Below are 17,556 nucleotides of genomic sequence, written 5' to 3' on the forward strand. Positions count from 1 at the left end.
TCTTAGTGGTGATCAGATTGGTACCGAGATGTGTGAGAAGCCATGATAAGTTGTGAGGTCTCGAAAGACTAGCGGCAGGAACATGCTTTAGAGGAAGCTAAGAGAAATAAATCATCTCCTGATAGGTGCAGAGAGTTTGGATCAGCCCAAGTGAGTAGTAGCATGAGCAGTAAAGTGTCAGTGAAGATATAGTCAGCATCAGGACTTTCAATTGAAGAGTTAGGATTTTCTGTCAACAGTGATTGGTTATATCTGCCTATAAGAGAGCTGTGTCGAAGATGTCTTTTTTTTCAGTCTCATTGTCATAAAAGAAAGAACTGGATCCGGATCAGTCTACTGGCTACAGCTCAGAGGGTTTGAGTTTGGGTTGGCTAACCTGAGTTTTTGGGAGAAGATGAAGTGTCATGCGAGTTCTCAGTGGACGAGAAATGTATCAAGGAGAAGAAGAAGATCAAGGTACTTTCGGATCATAGGGAAACAAGCTGAGAGTTTTCAAGGTAGATTGGTGCATTCAGAAGCATATGCAAAAACTTGTGATGTCTCCTGTCAGAATTGATCAAAGGTTTCAGAATAGTGTTTGAAAGCTGCTTGGAGTTGTCAATGAAGAACCATGGGTCTGTGTTAAATTATCTCCTAAGCTGGGTTCAAGAAATGTTAATGGTGAGTAAGATACTGTCAGTCTTAGTACACGGAAGAATGTTGTAGAATGCAGAGATTTTGGTCAGAAATGATCAAGTTCAGCCTGGTATTTATAAGGTTGACAAAAGGCTGAGATTCATGGCTAATAAGTGTGAAGCACGCAAAATCAGAATGAACATGAATGATGAAGTATTGAAATCGTGGTGTGAAGCGTATGGTTCTGTTCTTGTTAAGATGAATCAAGAAGTGAGTGTGATTTCAGATCAAAGAACAGAATATCTGGAAGCAAAAGAAGTATACTGCCGTGTCAATGGTTATTATCTCTGGAACATGAGAGTTCAGTTCATAAAGCAAGGGCAGCATCAGAACTGCTGGTATAAGAAGACAGTATCGAAGTCGATGAGATTCTATCAAGTTACTTGCAAAAGGCTTTATGTTGTAAAATATATCAAGAGATGCAGTACTAGTGTTGCAAGTGAATGTTGCAAAGACTAAAAGTAGATGTCATGGGTGGTCAATCCAGGTTTCTAGACTTGCAGAGAAGTGATTGGAGATGTATCAGAATCGCTTCAAGAAAAAATCAGAGAATTATTGAATAAGTTGACGACCTAAGTTTCAATAGTGCTTGCTAGTGGTAAGTTTGTGTACCACCAGAAGGAACATTTGCAGAGTCAATAAATTCCTGGAGGCTGCAGAGATAGTTCTTCATGATGCTTATAGAATCAAGGGAAGAGTTACAAAAGATTTACATATAAAGCACAGAGACAGAAGAAGAATCAATCGATAGTATTTGATCTGATCTGAAAAGAGGCTTAGGGGTCACACTTAATACAATGGAGAAAGCTTCAGTTGCAGAAAGCGTTCATGGTATTCTTCAAGATACATAGTCGATTTGAGAGCAAGCTAAGCTGAAACAGAGATAAGATTTCTGGATGTTATATTGGGTGCAGCAGTGAAAGAAGAACAGAAATCAAGATTTGAGTAGTTAAAGAGATCACAAAAAGTCCTCAAGGCAAGGCACTAGCAATCAAGCTGTTAATAAAATACAGTCACTCGCTGTGTTGGTAATGCAAGCAACTGGTGTACTCTCTCTTGGTTAAAAGTCATTTGTTCAAAGACCATTTTAAGAAGAAAACTCAAGTATGCTCGCTGAATTTTCTTTCAATATGGTGTCGTGAGATCTGGCTACACTTGGTTCTGGTCTACAAGTCAAGTAGAAGAGATATGGCCTTGCTGTTGATTTCAGAAAGATCGGCTTATATTAGTGCAAAGAGTTTTTATGCTGCTTGACTCAAGAATCTCAGTTTCGTCTCTGTAAACACGATATGTCTCTTGTTTCCAGACTGAAGGGGAAAGATCAAGTAATCAATCTTGTTAGATATGAAGCGAGTAATACACATGCTCTGAAGAAATCAAGGGAATCAGTGACTGAGAAATGAAAAATGCAGAAAAGGAAGAATTCTTGTCTGATTCAGTTTTCATAGCATCTAAGATAAGTGTGAAGCTGTGTTAAGCAGATGGGATCCCGGGAAGCAGTTAGCGTCAAAGTTGGTATATCTGGGTATGGTGTCGAAGAATAAAGATGGAAAAATTATCTTGTCTTGAATTTGGCTAGAGCACGGAGTAAGAAGTAGAACTTGTGAGGGAGCAAAACAGAGGATGGTTGCAGGTTTTGCAGAGTTCGTTTAAAAGAGCATGCAAGGGTTATTGTTGTCAGACAACATGTACTTGGTAGCTTGGAAAGGTGATTACTACAGTATGTGAGTTCTGTCAAGACTCAAGCGGAAAAGAAAACAAGAATTTGCAGATTTTTGTTAAAGGATCGTACTCATCTGAAGCTTTGAGAAAACTTATGGGCATCTCAAGTCAACAAGAAGATAAAAAAAAAAAAAAAATTGATCCAAAAACTGTTGCATCAATATGTTCTAAGATGGGTGTTTCAAGGCAACGTGTTGAGATTCAAAAGTAATCTGATTGAGCTTAAACTTGGTGAAAATCCTCATTACACTACTGTCTTGAAATTCAACGGTGGGATTGTGATTCCAACGGTTGGTTTAAGTTGTGTATGAGCTTCGTCAACTCCCTCCAGAGGCTTTCTAGACATGTAAAGCTGGATTTCAATAGAAGGAATTTGTTGCAGAGACCTATGTCTTGGTTGACTGATGGAGCGCCAGAACAGTTGATTAAGAGTCTGCAGTCATGTTTTTACCAAGGGTTCTTGCACGTGACCCAAGTAAAAGAGAATGTTTTTGATAAATACAAGAAAAGCAGCTTGTGGAATCATGGTCAAAGGCAAGCTCAGACCTCTAAATTGCAAAGAGTTGCTAAACAAAAAAAAAAAGGGTTCAGAGTCTGAAGGATGAAGCAACATTCTGATTCTGTGAAGAGAGGGATCATCGTAAGGCTAAGATGCAGATTTCCACCATCAAAATCTTAGACTATTGTAAAAGTCATCAAGAGATCTCAAGGTGTCAGTGAGTGGTTGCTTGAAGTGATATTCAGTCTCAGGAATATATTTGTTCATCTTTTCATTGTTGACGAGTCTGAAAACTCAAGAGTTCAGAGGTTGAGAGTTTGAAATCCAAAGATGCTCACTGTGGTCTTGAAACTAAAGCAAGGAGATGACTGTGAAGTGAAGTTAGAAGGCTCATGTGGCTACCTCAAAGGATAACAACGAAATCAGAGAAATCACTGGTCTTTAAGGTGAAATGAACAATAGAAAGTCATTGTGTCTGGTGCATGAGGAATGATGCTCTCGGGGTTTTATAAATTATAGTTAAATGTGCGAGCTAGTGCTTTTAGGATGCCTCCGCTGGGACGAGATCAGAGTGCTATGTTCTTACCGTTACGTGTGAACCGCTTAGTCAGCAATCTAAAAGGGGTCAAACTCATCGGAACACAAGAATTTATTGGAGAATCAGTTTGGTGTCTTGTGATGATTGTTCTTTGGTGCAGTTTTAAGATGGAACACAAGATTTTCTTGTCAGTGTTGAGATAAGAGTTGTTCAAGGTGCCTTTCTGATAATGGAACAACTTCCTTTGAGTTTCTTCACTGTGTTTTCAGAAGTTTGATTGAGATCATACGAGTGATGGTTTCTCGGAGAAGTTTCTCCTACTGCAGTCTTTGACATGATCAGTGATACTTTCACGAGAATATTAAAAGGGCTAAAGATTGATGACATGTGGTTTGGAGCAGTACTTTCCAGTGTGTCCTGAAAAGAATGAGCAATGGACGCTTTCAGAAAATGGTGATGCGTAAGATTTGTTTTGTTCCTCTGTTTCAGGTTCTTAAGATTTGAGAGAATGTTGTCAAGCTGGGTCTGATGCTAAATCATAGAAAAGATGATGAATAAATATGTGTAACTGGACAGAATCACATCTTGGTTACTCTTGGTAGCAAAACGTCAAAGATATCAGTGTCTTACTCGAGAAAGCAAAGGGGAGCTGAGTTTTTCTTATATGCCAATGGCTACAGGATTTTTTTTAAAAAGGGAGGTTAAAGTGATTGAGTACTGTTGTAGCAGATACTTGATTTTGCTTTAGATGCTTTCTATAACCAAGTGGTTGAGCCTACACTTGGTTTGGTGTGTTGCAAGTTATCTGAGTTAGTTTCTGCAAGTGTTACATAAAACTCTACGTGCTGATTCCTTGACGGGGTTCCAAGAGTTCCAAGAAGAAAAAGAAAATTAGATCAAGTTATTGCAGAGAGAATGTTGGGCCGAATGGTATTTTGATTTGACATGCTGTCAAGATATCTCCACATATGTCTGGTCAGCGAGTAGAAGTTTGAAGAGAGAATGGAACAAGAGAAGAATGAAGCTCAGAACTGCTACTGCATCAGTCAGAGACTGTTATGTGCATACGTCAGGCTCCGATCCTGTGCTATTGGCGACAGCGGTATCTGTTTGATGTTGGGACAGCTGATTCTAAGCAAATAGCATAGATGGGGACTACATGTTATAATCCGATTTTCTGTTTTTCTCTAGTTCAGAGAAAGAATGTGTGACAAGGACATGTTACTTTGGGTACGGCTAAAATGAAGGTGGATAGTATCAAAGGAGATCAAAGATTTTTGATTAACAGCAGAATTATAGAAGAACAAAGCCAAGCTTATATCATCTAAGAATCAAAGAAGAAGTGTACCGAGTGTATGGATTCTGTCAGACAGTAGTTGCAGCATGAGTTGATGCGACATGAGATCTTGAGAAACAGTCAGACCTTGAGAAATAGTCAGACCTTCCGGAAGCTAGAGACAGATCTAAAAACGACTGTGTTATATGAATGTGCACTCAAATAGGGAGAGAATCTAACTGATGTTGGGAGAGAAGTTCTAAGTGATCATCAGTTTTACGCAGAATTTATTGGAAAGTGACGTTGAGACAAAAGTATGAATGTGTTCTACTTCTAAGCGTGGTAGTTTTATGTGAGTGTGCACTCAAGCAGGGAGAGAATGTCATGCAATAATTTAGGGAGAGCGTTTGATGCCTTCAAAGTTGAGCATGAGTTAACACACTCAAATAAAAAGGGAGAGAATGAAGAAGATTGATCTTTGAGCAGCCTTATTGTTGTTACGTGAGGAGCATATTTAGATGTTGTTTGGATTATAAAACTCAGAAAACAAGGGAGAGATTGTTGAGTTATGTTGACTGAGCTTTATATAGATGCTGGAACTTGGTGATTACTTGTGAGACAAGTATGTGCAGAATGATATGGTAGCTGAAGCAAAAACGTGATGGTACGTGAGTTGCTGAGGATATATGATGCAAAGGCCACATGGGCTTTGAATTAATAAGAGAAGTCATGTGGGCCTTGGTGATTTGTACTAAGCCCAATTCCGTGGTTAGGGTTTGGCGTTTGAGTATAAAGACAACGAGACGGTGACTGGAAGTGTTACGCGTCTAGGGTTTATTGAAGATGCACATAGATGTGTGTGACGTCGTCCTACCAGTTGAGAGATCTGGTAGTTTTGTTATAGAGAACTATACTCGTCAAGAAGACAAGGAGTAGTAGTTGCTCTCATCATTGTAATTCTAGATAAGAGTGGTCGGCACGGGTGTGTGCTGGTACCATATAGCAATTGTAGTTGCGATCTTTCTAGTGAATGAGTTCTGGACGTGGTCCCGGGGATGTAGGAAACGAACCTCGTTAACAAATTTCTATGTGTTTTTTTACTTTATGCACTTACATACTTGCTCTCTAACATATTTGCAAAAGAATACATAGATTAGCCACAAATCTGTTCTTACAGATATATGCCTTATGCGAGATAAAAAAAATGTTATCATAAAACTTCGTTTCATTGGAGAGCCTGCTGAAAGAAAAAATAAAACAAAGTGTTATCATAAAACTTAGTTTCATCCGAGAACCTGCTGAAGCAAAATATAAAACAAAATCTATAACAATAAAGTAGACTTATCTGCATTTTCCTGCGTCCACGTCATCTTTGGAGGGGTGGGCATTTCGTGACACATGTCGCATTTTCAGTGGATTAATATTTTCCATACGCGCGTCTGGTTTCTAATCCGGATGAGGGCCCAAGCCCATCACAAAATAAGCAACATACCGTCACTTCGTCTTCCTCATCTGGTGAGGTCTCCGATGAGGTCCCGAGACTTCGAGCGGCGACGTAAACCTTGTAACGTCTCCCCTATGAATTTATCATATCTTTACTCCGATTTCAAGCGATTACTCCAATCCGCCCAATTTAAGCAATCAATGAACCTCTTCATCTTCCACACTAACCATTGAAGCCTTCACTATAAATACAGGTCTCCTCCTGCTATGATGAGCACACCTCACACGAGTCAGCTTCTAATTCTTCACCAAATCTTCTTCCTCTCCACCAACAAGGTCTCCGCTTCTTTTTCTCCAGTTGTTAGTGTCTCTTTTTCTGACTATATTGTTGCAGGTTTTCAGAAGAAGACACAAGCGAATGATTTTGAAGATATCAGTGAGATTATTAAAGCACTTACCACCTTGAAGGACGAAAGGATTCTGGAAAATCAACTTTGCTCTAGCTCTCGCAGTTAAAAGTTTAAAGGTTAGTTAACCCATAAAGTTATTTACTATGCTCTGATATGTCATATGAATCATTTGTTTGGTATCTCTGTTTAATTTAATGGTCACATGTGTATTAACAGGTTTTATATTTTAGATAAAATTATCCTTTTGATTTTTACATAAAACGTTTGTGAAAAGGGAGAAGTGAGAATCCTCTATATATAGTTTCTTGATTCAACTAGAGTTGTACTTCTGTCTTAGTGAGAAGTGGAGAAGATGTTACAGATTATAGGATCTTAGTTACTCCAAAAAGCCACACAGAGGATCTTAGCAAACCTTAGTTCGATGGATCATTTCTAACAGAACTTCCAACACTTTTTAATTGGAACATAGAGCTTAAACGTTTTTATGCTTCTACAGGTTCTGCTTATTTCTCTGAAAGCTGGAGGAGTTGGTCTTAATCTGACTGCAGCTTTAGACGTCTTCTGAATGGTACCATGTCTCTGAAAGCATGCAATTAAATTATTATCGATTATGAAGAAATGGTAATGGTGATCATCTTCTTTGTTTTTGAAACGCTTAGGATCCATGGTGGACTCCAGCTATGGAAGAGGAAGCAATAATGAGAATCCATCGCATACGGCATAAAAGAATTGTATGCGCTGAATTTTTTTGTTATGCTATTTAGATCATTTTTCAAAAACTCACGTGTAGAGTACAATTCACTTATAACCTGTCAAACACCTGAATATAAAAGAGATTAGCTCCATGTTTCTTTTTTGTGTGATGCAATGGCGTAAAACCCAAAAATAGGTTTGCCCAATCCAACAAGGAAATAGAAAAATAGTTGATGACAGCTTATCAATACCGTTGTTCTTTTTATTTGTTGGTAATTGTTTCTTACTTCGCTGAGACATGTTTTCTGTTCCATCTAGAGGATTTGGAGAAAGAAACATTGAAATGGTGCAGAGAAATCACATGGAACATCCCAACAGTAATTTGTGTGCTTGAAGCAGGACTGCCCTCGGTGATGGGAATGGCAGACTTCAAGTATGTCTTTTCCACATACTGATTAGTCGCAGTGACAGAGACAGCCTCATTATAAAAGGATTTATATACTTTTTTACTGTAGGGGCTAAGACGCCAAGATGAGACACTCTTATTCTATGGAACCGGAGAAGCTATTGAAGGTGTCTTTAAGGTGTCTTGCTTCTTTTCCATGTGGAACAGTCCCTGTCACTGCAGAAGAAGAGCCACCACCAGATCTTTCCTGTGATGGTGCTGCCAAAAAATCTGTCTTTCCGTGTGTAAGTATCTGCTACTGGAACTGCTTGAGCTTTAAGGAATTGTAAGACGTCAGTAATGGTAATGAGGTTGCAGGTTTTTCGACTGGGTTGATGTGGCAGTTACAGAATCAGGCTGAGAATGAGTGATCATTTAACTCCGACCAGTTTGCTGCTGATCTGTGTAAGATGATGCATAGGAGCAGGCATGATCTTGCCATATAGCCCTCCTTTACAAGTGTGGTACCCCTTGAATCTGGATTATCTCTTTCAACTCTGGCTTTAGACTTTTGAGCTATTAGCTTGGCTTGAGACGCTTTTCACCAGCAACTTGATGATGCCTTTGTTTCTCTTAAACAATTTCATGCAACCTCTATAAGATTTTGATTCATTTTCTGTGTTATTTTTGGTTAATTTACTAATAGTTTTTTTTTAAACTCGATTTGATTTTAATTAATTTTAAATAATTATTTGGTTTTATATGATTACCAAAAAATACAAAATATTTGTTGAAATATTGTTATAAATAATCAAAATTAGAAAACTTTTAAGAGAAAAACTGGGGTAAATTGCAATTTGTTTTTGAACTTTGCGTAGATTGAAACCTAAGCAATCTTAAAAACAAATACAAACATTTATATTTTTCCTTCTCGAGCATCAAAATTATTTTATATTTAAATTCCAACTTAATTTACTTTGTTACGACTATTAGTTTCTAAATTTTACCTTTATTGAATTGATCATACATAATCACTTATGCTATTCTAGATTGACATAATCAACTTCAAAACAAAGTATGAACTATGATCATTAACAACTATTAAATAGATCAAAAACTATCATTCTCTTTAACATATATTTATCTTCATATTTTTGAACATATACCAAAAACAATAAAATAAAATGTAAATTCATTTAAGAATAAAATATATGAACCCGGCGCGTAGCGCCGGAAGACCACTAGTGTTATCATAAAACTTAGTTTCTTTTGAGAGCTTGCTGAATTTTTTCCAAACGACATCCCATAATAACAACAAGCAGAAAAATAGTCATAACAAACACTCCGGATATAACCAGCGGGGTTGGCTTGGTGGTGTTGAGGGAGCTTCGGCCCCAATACGCACCTGGGTTCGAACCGCTGGCCAAGCAATTGGGGTATCTAATTCCCCATAGTACCAAATGGTCCGCCTCGCGCCGAGGGGTTGGCCCCTGGGGGTGGAAGTCCCTCCAAAAAAAAAAAAAAAAAAAAAAAAAAAAAAACACTTCGGATACATAAATAAAGTCAAGCAGACATATTCTTTTCTTTTAAACTCAGCGTTCAACCATAAATTTTAATCAGAGTTATTCAATAATTTTATTGTCAGATGCAATTTATTCAATAATTTTGTTTTCAGATGCAATCATAATTGTCATAGGCTCTCTTGGAGTCAATATACATCTTCTCCAATTTTGGATACTTGTCTATATTTCTCTGATACATGTACATATAGATCTTCTCTCATTGGGTTATAGCAAAATAAATGCTAAACCATTTAAGAATCATAATCATCTCATTCATCTATTATAAGAAAAAAAATCATCTATATTTCCCTGATGCAAGCTACCTTGTTGGCATCATCTAATAAATATTCTCTCATTGGATTATAGCAAAAATAAATGTTAAACCATTAAAGAATCTTAATCATCTCACTCATCTATTATAAGAAAAAAAAAACCAAATATAAATCAGAAACAATAATATGAGATTCTAGTGAAAAAGAGAAAATTCTCTAATCAACAAGAACAAAATATGTGTTCTAGTTGATAAACCAAGTTATATTATTGGTGTCAAATGAAAATCAAGAAGAATGCAGATCGGACTATCAACAAATACAAATCGCGATTTGTAGCTAAGGTATATCTATAAGAACATGTGTAAGGCGTTGAATATATTCCGAAAAATGAGCAAGGCGTAGACAACTTGACTAAAGTATTGAAAAAAATTAAGTTCAAAGAAATGAATTAGCTAATTCAAATCCAAGACTTCTCAAAAGGAAGCTTGAAGCTTAAGACAGAACGTTGGATAAACTTCAACATTTCTAAAAAATGAAGTTATCCTTAAGAGAATTAAGATAAATTTTTAAAATTAATTAATTTTTTATAAAGCATACAATTTTAGGAATATTGTAGTTTTATAAAATATTTTATATTTCTTTTTCAATTTAATACTTTTATAAGTAATTTTATAAATACAATTATTAAAACTATATGTTATAATAATAATTATATAAAACTATACATTAACAAGTCTCTATTTAATTGTAGATATTCGACAATGAAACTTTTAGTATCTGTGATTTTAATATTTATTTTTGTCAAAAGACTTAAAAATATCAGGATTTTTAGGAGGGTTGGGATTTTGTGAGAAATAAACAAATCAAAGAATGAGATTTCTTAGATCATAAACAGAGACAAATGTGATGTTGGTAAGCTAGATCAAGTGAGGTAGAAGACTATATGAGTTCACTATAACTTATCATAAGGAAAATGTAAGAAGCATTAACTTAGCCCATATATATATATATGGAGATCAAGTGAAGGTCGTAAGCAAAAAGGTGAAAGAAGTAATGAGCTCAATTTAGAAACAAATGAAAATATCGGACGAATAAACAAATAAAATAAAAATATAAGAAATGATGTTAAATAGAAACGCGGGGGCTCAAATTAAGAAAACAAAACCCTACTACTCTCTTCTGTCTGAACCCAAAAGGCGAGCGGCGGCGTGAAAAAGCTTAGAGAAAAAAGGAGCGTCGAGCGAGAATGGCGGGAGGGAAGATAAGGAAGGAGAAGGCCAAGGCACCGTCAAACAATTACCAAGGAGGAATCTCCTTCCACAAATCGAAAGGACAGCATATCCTCAAGAACCCTCTCCTCGTCGACTCAATCGTCCAGAAAGCAGGGATTAAGAGCACCGATGTGATCCTCGAGATCGGTCCAGGTACTGGTAACTTGACCAAGAAGCTTCTAGAAGCTGGTAAAGAAGTCATCGCCGTCGAACTCGATTCCCGTATGGTTCTCGAGCTTCAGCGCCGTTTCCAAGGCACTCCCCTTTCTAACCGCTTGAAGGTAACCCCCAAAACAAAACAAAAAAAACTTAGTAGTCTCACTGTTAAAAGTTTGAATCTTTCTGTAGTTAACATTAGAGATGTTGTGTTGTGTATTAAAGGTGATCCAAGGTGATGTTCTGAAGACTGAGCTTCCACGGTTTGACATATGTGTTGCCAACATTCCTTATCAGATATCATCTCCTCTTACGTTCAAGCTTCTCTTTCACCCGACGAGCTTCAGGTGCGCTGTGATCATGTACCAGAGAGAGTTCGCCATGAGACTCGTTGCTCAGCCTGGAGACAATCTTTACTGTCGTCTGTCTGTTAACACTCAGCTGTATGCTAGAGTCTCGCATCTTCTCAAAGTCGGGAAGAACAACTTCCGTCCGCCTCCCAAGGTGGATTCTTCTGTTGTTAGGATCGAACCTAGGAAGCCGCAGCCTCAGGTGAACAAGAAGGAGTGGGATGGGTTCTTGAGAGTCTGTTTTATTAGGAAGAACAAGACCTTGGGAGCTATTTTCAGGCAGAAGTCTGTTGTTTCTATGCTGGAGAAGAACTTCAAGACTCTTCAGGCGGTGCTAGCTTCGTTGAATGGCTCCACTGGAGAAGCTGTTATGGATGTTGGTGGTGACCATAGCATGGGAATGGAAGATGACGACAACGAGATGGAAGATGATGATGATGACATGGAGATGGAAGAAGGACAAGGAGGAGGAGGAGGAGAGTTCAAGGAGAAAGTGATGAATGTGTTGAAGGAAGGTGGTTTCGAGGAGAAGAGGTCTTCAAAGCTATCTCAACAAGAGTTTTTGTATCTTCTTTCCTTATTCAACAAGTCTGGTATTCACTTCTCTTAAAAGTGTTTTTTGTCCCTTTCTGTTTCTTCATCAAAGGAGAAAGTGTACCACCCTGTCTTTGTTCTTGATAGTTTTTTTGAGTTATTGACTACTATGGAGTCTTGCTTTTGAGTTTACAAAGAGATGATAAAATTTACTAAGTTATTAGACCCGAAGTCTTTATATTCTCCACATCTTTTGTACCAAAATATGAAAAAAGAGGACTGTGGTACTTCTTTGATCTTATTTGAAAAGAAACTAGAAGGAAACCAAATAATGATATTGTCATATTACCTCATGTTAAATCTTTCTAATATGAATGAGAATTGAAAACCAAAATGGTATTAAAAGTAACACAACATGTCAGCAAATACATATCCTCCTATCTATAGTTACAACACCTACTCAGCAGTTGCATGTACAGTCCTCTTGCTATCGATTTCTCTTATGATCTTCCCAAGTTGGTTCTGATTCATGTCTTTCTCTAAGAAGGCGTCCATTCCAGCTTGTATGGCTTCTTTTGCTTCCCTTGAGCCAGGATCATGACCTGATACAGCTATAATTGGTATATGCACACCATACTTCCTCTCCACTTTTCTAATCTCTCTGGTTGTTTCATATCCATCCATCTCTGGCATCTGTACACAAAGAAAGATGTTCATTTACCTGGCAGTGAATCATTTTCTATTGAAAGGCTTATCAATTAGATTACCTGGCAATCCATGAATATGTAGTCAAACGGAAGCACATCTACTACTGAACCTTGTTGTGTAAGCCATTCACTGACTAATCTCACAGCTTCTTTCCCATTGTCGCATTGTCTGACATCTGATACTCCCATCTTCTTCAGCTTTCTTGTTGCAACTGAAGACGTTATACGATTGTCATCAACCACCATAACTCTTTTTCCTTTTAAGAGTGCATCATAGCTCGCATTGGACATTCCTTGCTCGTCCCCTGAGTTCCCAACTGGCTTTGGAACAGTACGTACTGACTTGCCTAGTTTTTTGTTATACCTTGAGCTCGATTCTTCTTGGATCTCACAACTCGTAGTACCCTTTGGTGATGTCGCTGCTGCTGCAACAAGAGTATGTCTAAGTAGTGATTCTCTTTGCAGCTCTTGCTTAGGAACGATTCCTCCAAGTTCAGGCAGCATCTTCAGCATTCTGTTAAGACGTGATCCGTGCAAAGGCTTCAAACAACAAATGTCCCCTCTCTCACTTCCACGGCCGTTAGGTTCGTTAAGCCAAACAACTTTACAGACTACGCCATGGTGCAAGCCTCTACGGAACTGTTCGACAATGTCGTCCATCTCAGGAAACGGTCCAGCGTTTGCATCAATCATCAGAAGGACGAATGCAGAGAAACTAGCGCTTCTCCTTCGAGGAATCTGACTTCTGGAATCAACACCATCCATCCCAATCAAAGGCAACTCCCTCGAGCTCGTACTTGATAACTCGTTTCTCAAACTAGACTCCATGGAACTCTGTGGTGAAAACCCAAAGAGTCTCTCCAAGGCCTGACTCAGATGCTCCCATTTCTCCACCACAGTGACTTTGATCCCAAGAATCTTTATGCTCTTCTCTGTGACTCTCCTCCGTTCTTCATCTTTTATCAGGAGAACCACTCGTGAAGCTTCCTGCTTCGGACTTGAGCTGAGACAGTTGTTGAATCTAGGGCTCAGGTGCTGACGTATGTTCATGCTACCACCACCTCCCACCAGAGAAGAAGTGTTTATAGTCAGACCGACGTTTGGAGTGGTTATGTAATCTCCTCCTCCTGCTTCAACGTCACTCACCGGAGGAGTCTCTGAGGTTATCAGCAGAACATTGAACTGGAAACAGGTTCCCTTCTCTCCCATCGCCTTGTCGGTGATGCTTATCTCTCCTCCCATTAATCTAACCAGAGACTGCACAATGCCGAGTCCTAGACCAGTGCCTTGTTGTCCTCGAGCTGTTTCTCTTACCTGAACATAGTTCTCAAACACTGACTTACGCATCTCCACGGGTATCCCTTTCCCTGTGTCGTCCACCTCAAACACAAACTCCATCGTGTTCGCATTGTTTCTTATGGAGTTAGATATCTCCTTCTCATAGGTTGATGAAGAAGAAGAAGAAGACTGGTCTTTGTTCATGCACAACATAAGCTTTGAAAACATGGATACAGTACTTCCTTTAGGTTCAGATGCCAAGACAACAGAGCTCTTGGGACCTGGCTTCTGAGCCCAAGCTCTGATCGATATGTGCCCTTCCACTGTGAATTTCACCGCATTGCTCACGAGATTGTTCAGGATTTGCTTGAGCTTGCCACTGTCACCTCTCACATTCGAGGATTTTAAGATTGAGCCGTCGTGAAGATCCAAAACCACGTCAACCTTTTTCTTCATCGCCGTAGGATGGAAGAAGTCGACCACGTCTTCAAGAAGCTTGGCTAGGTTGAACTCTTCTTCCTCTAACTGCATCTTCCCGCTTTCGATTTTGCTCATGTCCAATACTGAGTTAAGCAGACCTGTTACAGCAACATGACAAGAAGAGTTAGCGACAAAAGTGACTAAACGCATAAACAGCGGTCTGAAACATTAGCCTTGGCCTCCAAAATTTTTATAAGTATTTTATCTCTCAAATGACGAAAAAAACATTTTATTAAAATTCTTTAAAAAAAATGTTTATAGTCTCTAAAATCTCAGATCCTGCCATGCGCATAAGATTGAAAGCTTTAAGAATCAAGAGACTTACCAACGAGATCCTTGGTGCATACATTCATTTGCTGAAGACTAGCGTCTACGTCAGAGCCAGGCTTAACTTCTTGACGGCAGAGATCAATCAGACCTGTGATACCTGCAAGGGAACCTCTAATGTCGTGGCTAGCTTGTGCAAACGCTTGACTCTTGTTCATGCTCTTCCTCTCAGCTTGTTGTGTTGCTTCCATTTGGTTTATCAGCGTTGAACGTATATCCATCTCTCTTCTTGCTGCTCTCGCCATAAACACAACAAACCCTAGAGGCCAGAAGATGGCATAAAAAGCCATAAAAATAAGCATGTACATAGCCGCATGACTGATGCTTGTTCCTATTCCTTTGTTGGGAGACATTAACGTGTAAGTCTGATTAAAAAAAAAAGAACATTAGAAGAAGGTCAGAAACAAAGTGATGAATCAATCTATTGCACAGAAGATGATATAAACATTTACCAGAGGCACGCCAGAAACTTCAAGAACTGAGCAATAAGCTTCGAATTTGGATCCTTTGATCTCCTTCACCCCACCGGAACTGCAATCTCTGGGGGTGAAGGAAGAAGCATTTTGTGAACTTTCAAGAACAAGCACAGTTCCATCCTTAGTCCACATGCAAATCTCTCCACCGTGAAGATCCAAACGGTTCAATGCATCGGTTAAATATTTAACCGGAAACCCTAACGAAACAACTCCTTTCTTGCTGTCCAAGCTAACCACTCTCTGAAACAGTTTTTCGTTATCATCTCCTCCCAAACCAGTTCCCACAAAGGCCGTAGTGTGATCTCTCTCTGCTGCATGGAACCAATCTGTATTAGTTACATTTAACGGCTGAGATCTTGTTGCATCACCGATAAGAAGACCGGTTCTCTGATCAATGGTTTGAGTGTACCAACTGTAATCTCCACCGCTTGAATTGGCAAAAACTGTGAAACTTGTGTTTAATCCTGTTATGTAAGAAAACAAGAGGCCGTCTGTACTAATATACGACACTTGTGAGACTTGAGGGAACGTTGAGTAAGCTTGAAACAACACTGGTGCGATCTGTAAATTACAATATCAACACACAACAACAGTTATGTATATTGAAAAAAAAGCTACATCATTTATGTAATAACTATATAGTCATATAAACAATATTAATCAAATTAATGAACAACCTGTGTTTGAATCTCAGTAAAAGGTGTATTGTTGTTGGTGATAGAAGAGTCTATAACTCTTGCTAAACTGATTGTAGATGAGTTCGTCTTTGGATAGATAAATTTTCCGATGATTTCGATTTCAGAAACTAGACTTGATCGGAGATCTTCAGTGAGTAAATCTACGTTGTTTCTTATGTTCTTGGTTGCTATACACCATATCACAATCGGTATTGTCCCAAAAACAACCTAGAAAAAAAATTGTTTGTGAACAACAAGCTAGATAGTTATTCACCAAATATATATGATATATATGTATACACATAAAAATACAACATTTAGATAATTTCTATAGGTAATCATGCAGTTCTTATATGATATTTATGATTCTTCTGTGCGGAAAGGATATATAGAATCAAAAACTTATTTGATATCATCAACACAGCTCAAAAGATTATATCTCATTATTGAGTTCGGCTGGTAAAACACATTAAGCCATAAAGTCTTCCAAATAATGAATTGGATTGTCGAGGATGAGCAAACAATGTTGAAGTACCCAGAGTTAATACGATCTCAGATCAAACGCTCATTCAGAACAAAAGAAGAAGAAGGAAAACTAAATCCTAAAACCCTAAAGGCACGGCAAAAAAATAACACACGAAACAATCAACAACATATTAATCCATAAAAACCCTAAAGGCATGGCAAAACAAAACACTGTCAAGTAACCAATTTTTTATGATAAAAATAATTTGAAGATACACAAAAAATAATTACCAGGAGGATGAGGCTGACTAATGGACGAGAAGAAACAAACTTTGTAACTTTCACCATCACTTCTGTAGATTTGAAGATCCACAAAACAAAAACAAGAAAAATCAATTTAATTAATAAGTGTATCTCTTTATCCTTTCCATACTTTGATTCTCAAGATCCTTTTCTATATATATTTTCTTACAAAATTTTGGCAAAACAATATATAACTTTCTCATTAAGAATAATTGCCAATAAAGTACCACTCTTAACCGTGTTTTAAAGACGTTAAAGTACTTAGTTCTAAAAAACCCTAGAAAACTGCTCATCTCTTTCAGTGTCTCCTGCTAGCAGCTACTAATCTTTGTATCTCAAAAGAGAATTTTCACTTGATCCTTTTCTGTAATCTCGATTATTGGTTAAACCTTTAAACAGTTTGATCTTTGATATTCTTTTCAAAAAGTATCGGTGGACATAGGAATATATGTATATACAGAATACCATATTTGACAACAAAGAAATATAAAATACTGTAGATTATGTAAATCTCCACCAAATAAATTAAAATCTTATCAAATTCAAGTACAATAAGAACATGTATGAATATATAGTATCTATTACAAAGGGAGAAAAGGAAGGTTAATACAAACAAATCATAGTAATATATAAAAGCATATTTGATTTGAGAAAGCAATCTCAGGCATTAGCCACTAGGATTTAAGTTTTGACAATATATCTCTTGCGAACAATTGAAAATCATGTAAATCATTGTACATGTAAACCTTAGATAACACGAAAATGGGTATCTTTGTGGCTATAATATAATATAACCTTTGTGAAAGTGCAATGTGACATTGAGTGAATTGTGAATAGAAGATAAAAGTGCTGATGACATTCTTTATAGTATAATTGATGTATATATATATGCGATTGTTGATATATGTATGTGTTATGATGAACATACAATATATATATATATGTAGAAAATCGAGCAGGCTGGCTTTTGATTTTGGAAATAGACAATTTTATTTTAGGTTTGATATTACATCTAGTAAATATGAAGTATTATTGATATATTAAATAAATAAATAAC

At 37.6% G+C, this 17,556-nt stretch overlaps 2 protein-coding genes and 1 long non-coding RNA gene across 3 annotated transcripts; 2 read left to right on the forward strand and 1 right to left on the reverse strand.

The window, feature by feature from the left end:
* Positions 1-6,047: 6,047 nt before the first annotated feature.
* LOC108842202 (uncharacterized) lies at positions 6,048-8,325 on the forward strand. Its single transcript, XR_001948238.2, has 8 exons — positions 6,048-6,274; positions 6,408-6,489; positions 6,548-6,679; positions 7,060-7,131; positions 7,223-7,294; positions 7,575-7,689; positions 7,772-7,946; positions 8,020-8,325. It is a non-coding gene; the product is annotated as an uncharacterized LOC108842202 (long non-coding RNA).
* Positions 8,326-10,619: 2,294 nt separating this feature from the next.
* LOC108805907 (ribosomal RNA small subunit methyltransferase) lies at positions 10,620-12,017 on the forward strand. The gene is made up of 2 exons (XM_018577895.2): positions 10,620-11,027; positions 11,128-12,017. The coding sequence occupies exons 1-2, from the start codon at positions 10,722-10,724 to the stop codon at positions 11,860-11,862; spliced, it is 1,041 nt and encodes a 346-aa protein (XP_018433397.1). The 5' UTR covers positions 10,620-10,721; the 3' UTR covers positions 11,863-12,017.
* An 87-nt stretch (positions 12,018-12,104) lies between these two features.
* On the reverse strand, positions 12,105-16,544 carry LOC108808876 (histidine kinase CKI1). Its single transcript, XM_018580972.2, has 6 exons — positions 16,488-16,544; positions 15,732-15,959; positions 15,031-15,615; positions 14,577-14,943; positions 12,554-14,349; positions 12,105-12,479 (listed from the first exon to the last, which is right to left on the reverse strand). The coding sequence occupies exons 1-6, from the start codon at positions 16,542-16,544 to the stop codon at positions 12,243-12,245; spliced, it is 3,270 nt and encodes a 1,089-aa protein (XP_018436474.1). The 3' UTR covers positions 12,105-12,242.
* Between the last annotated feature and the right edge of the window lie 1,012 nt (positions 16,545-17,556).

This window comes from Raphanus sativus, chromosome 6, assembly GCF_000801105.2.
Source record: "Raphanus sativus cultivar WK10039 chromosome 6, ASM80110v3, whole genome shotgun sequence".
NCBI classification, from domain to species: domain Eukaryota; kingdom Viridiplantae; phylum Streptophyta; class Magnoliopsida; order Brassicales; family Brassicaceae; genus Raphanus; species Raphanus sativus.

Coding starts and splice junctions, on each gene's coding strand:
- LOC108808876 (XM_018580972.2), bottom strand. CDS start 16,544: ATGGTGAAAGTTACAAAGTTTGTTTCTTCTCGTCCATTAGTCAGCCTC. Junction 15,960..16,487: donor TAGTCAGCCTCATCCTCCTG/GTAATTATTTTT, acceptor TTTTTTTTCTAG/GTTGTTTTTGGGACAATACC. Junction 12,480..12,553: donor ACATATTCATGGATTGCCAG/GTAATCTAATTG, acceptor CTTTGTGTACAG/ATGCCAGAGATGGATGGATA.
- LOC108805907 (XM_018577895.2), top strand. CDS start 10,722: ATGGCGGGAGGGAAGATAAGGAAGGAGAAGGCCAAGGCACCGTCAAAC. Junction 11,028..11,127: donor CCCTTTCTAACCGCTTGAAG/GTAACCCCCAAA, acceptor TGTGTATTAAAG/GTGATCCAAGGTGATGTTCT.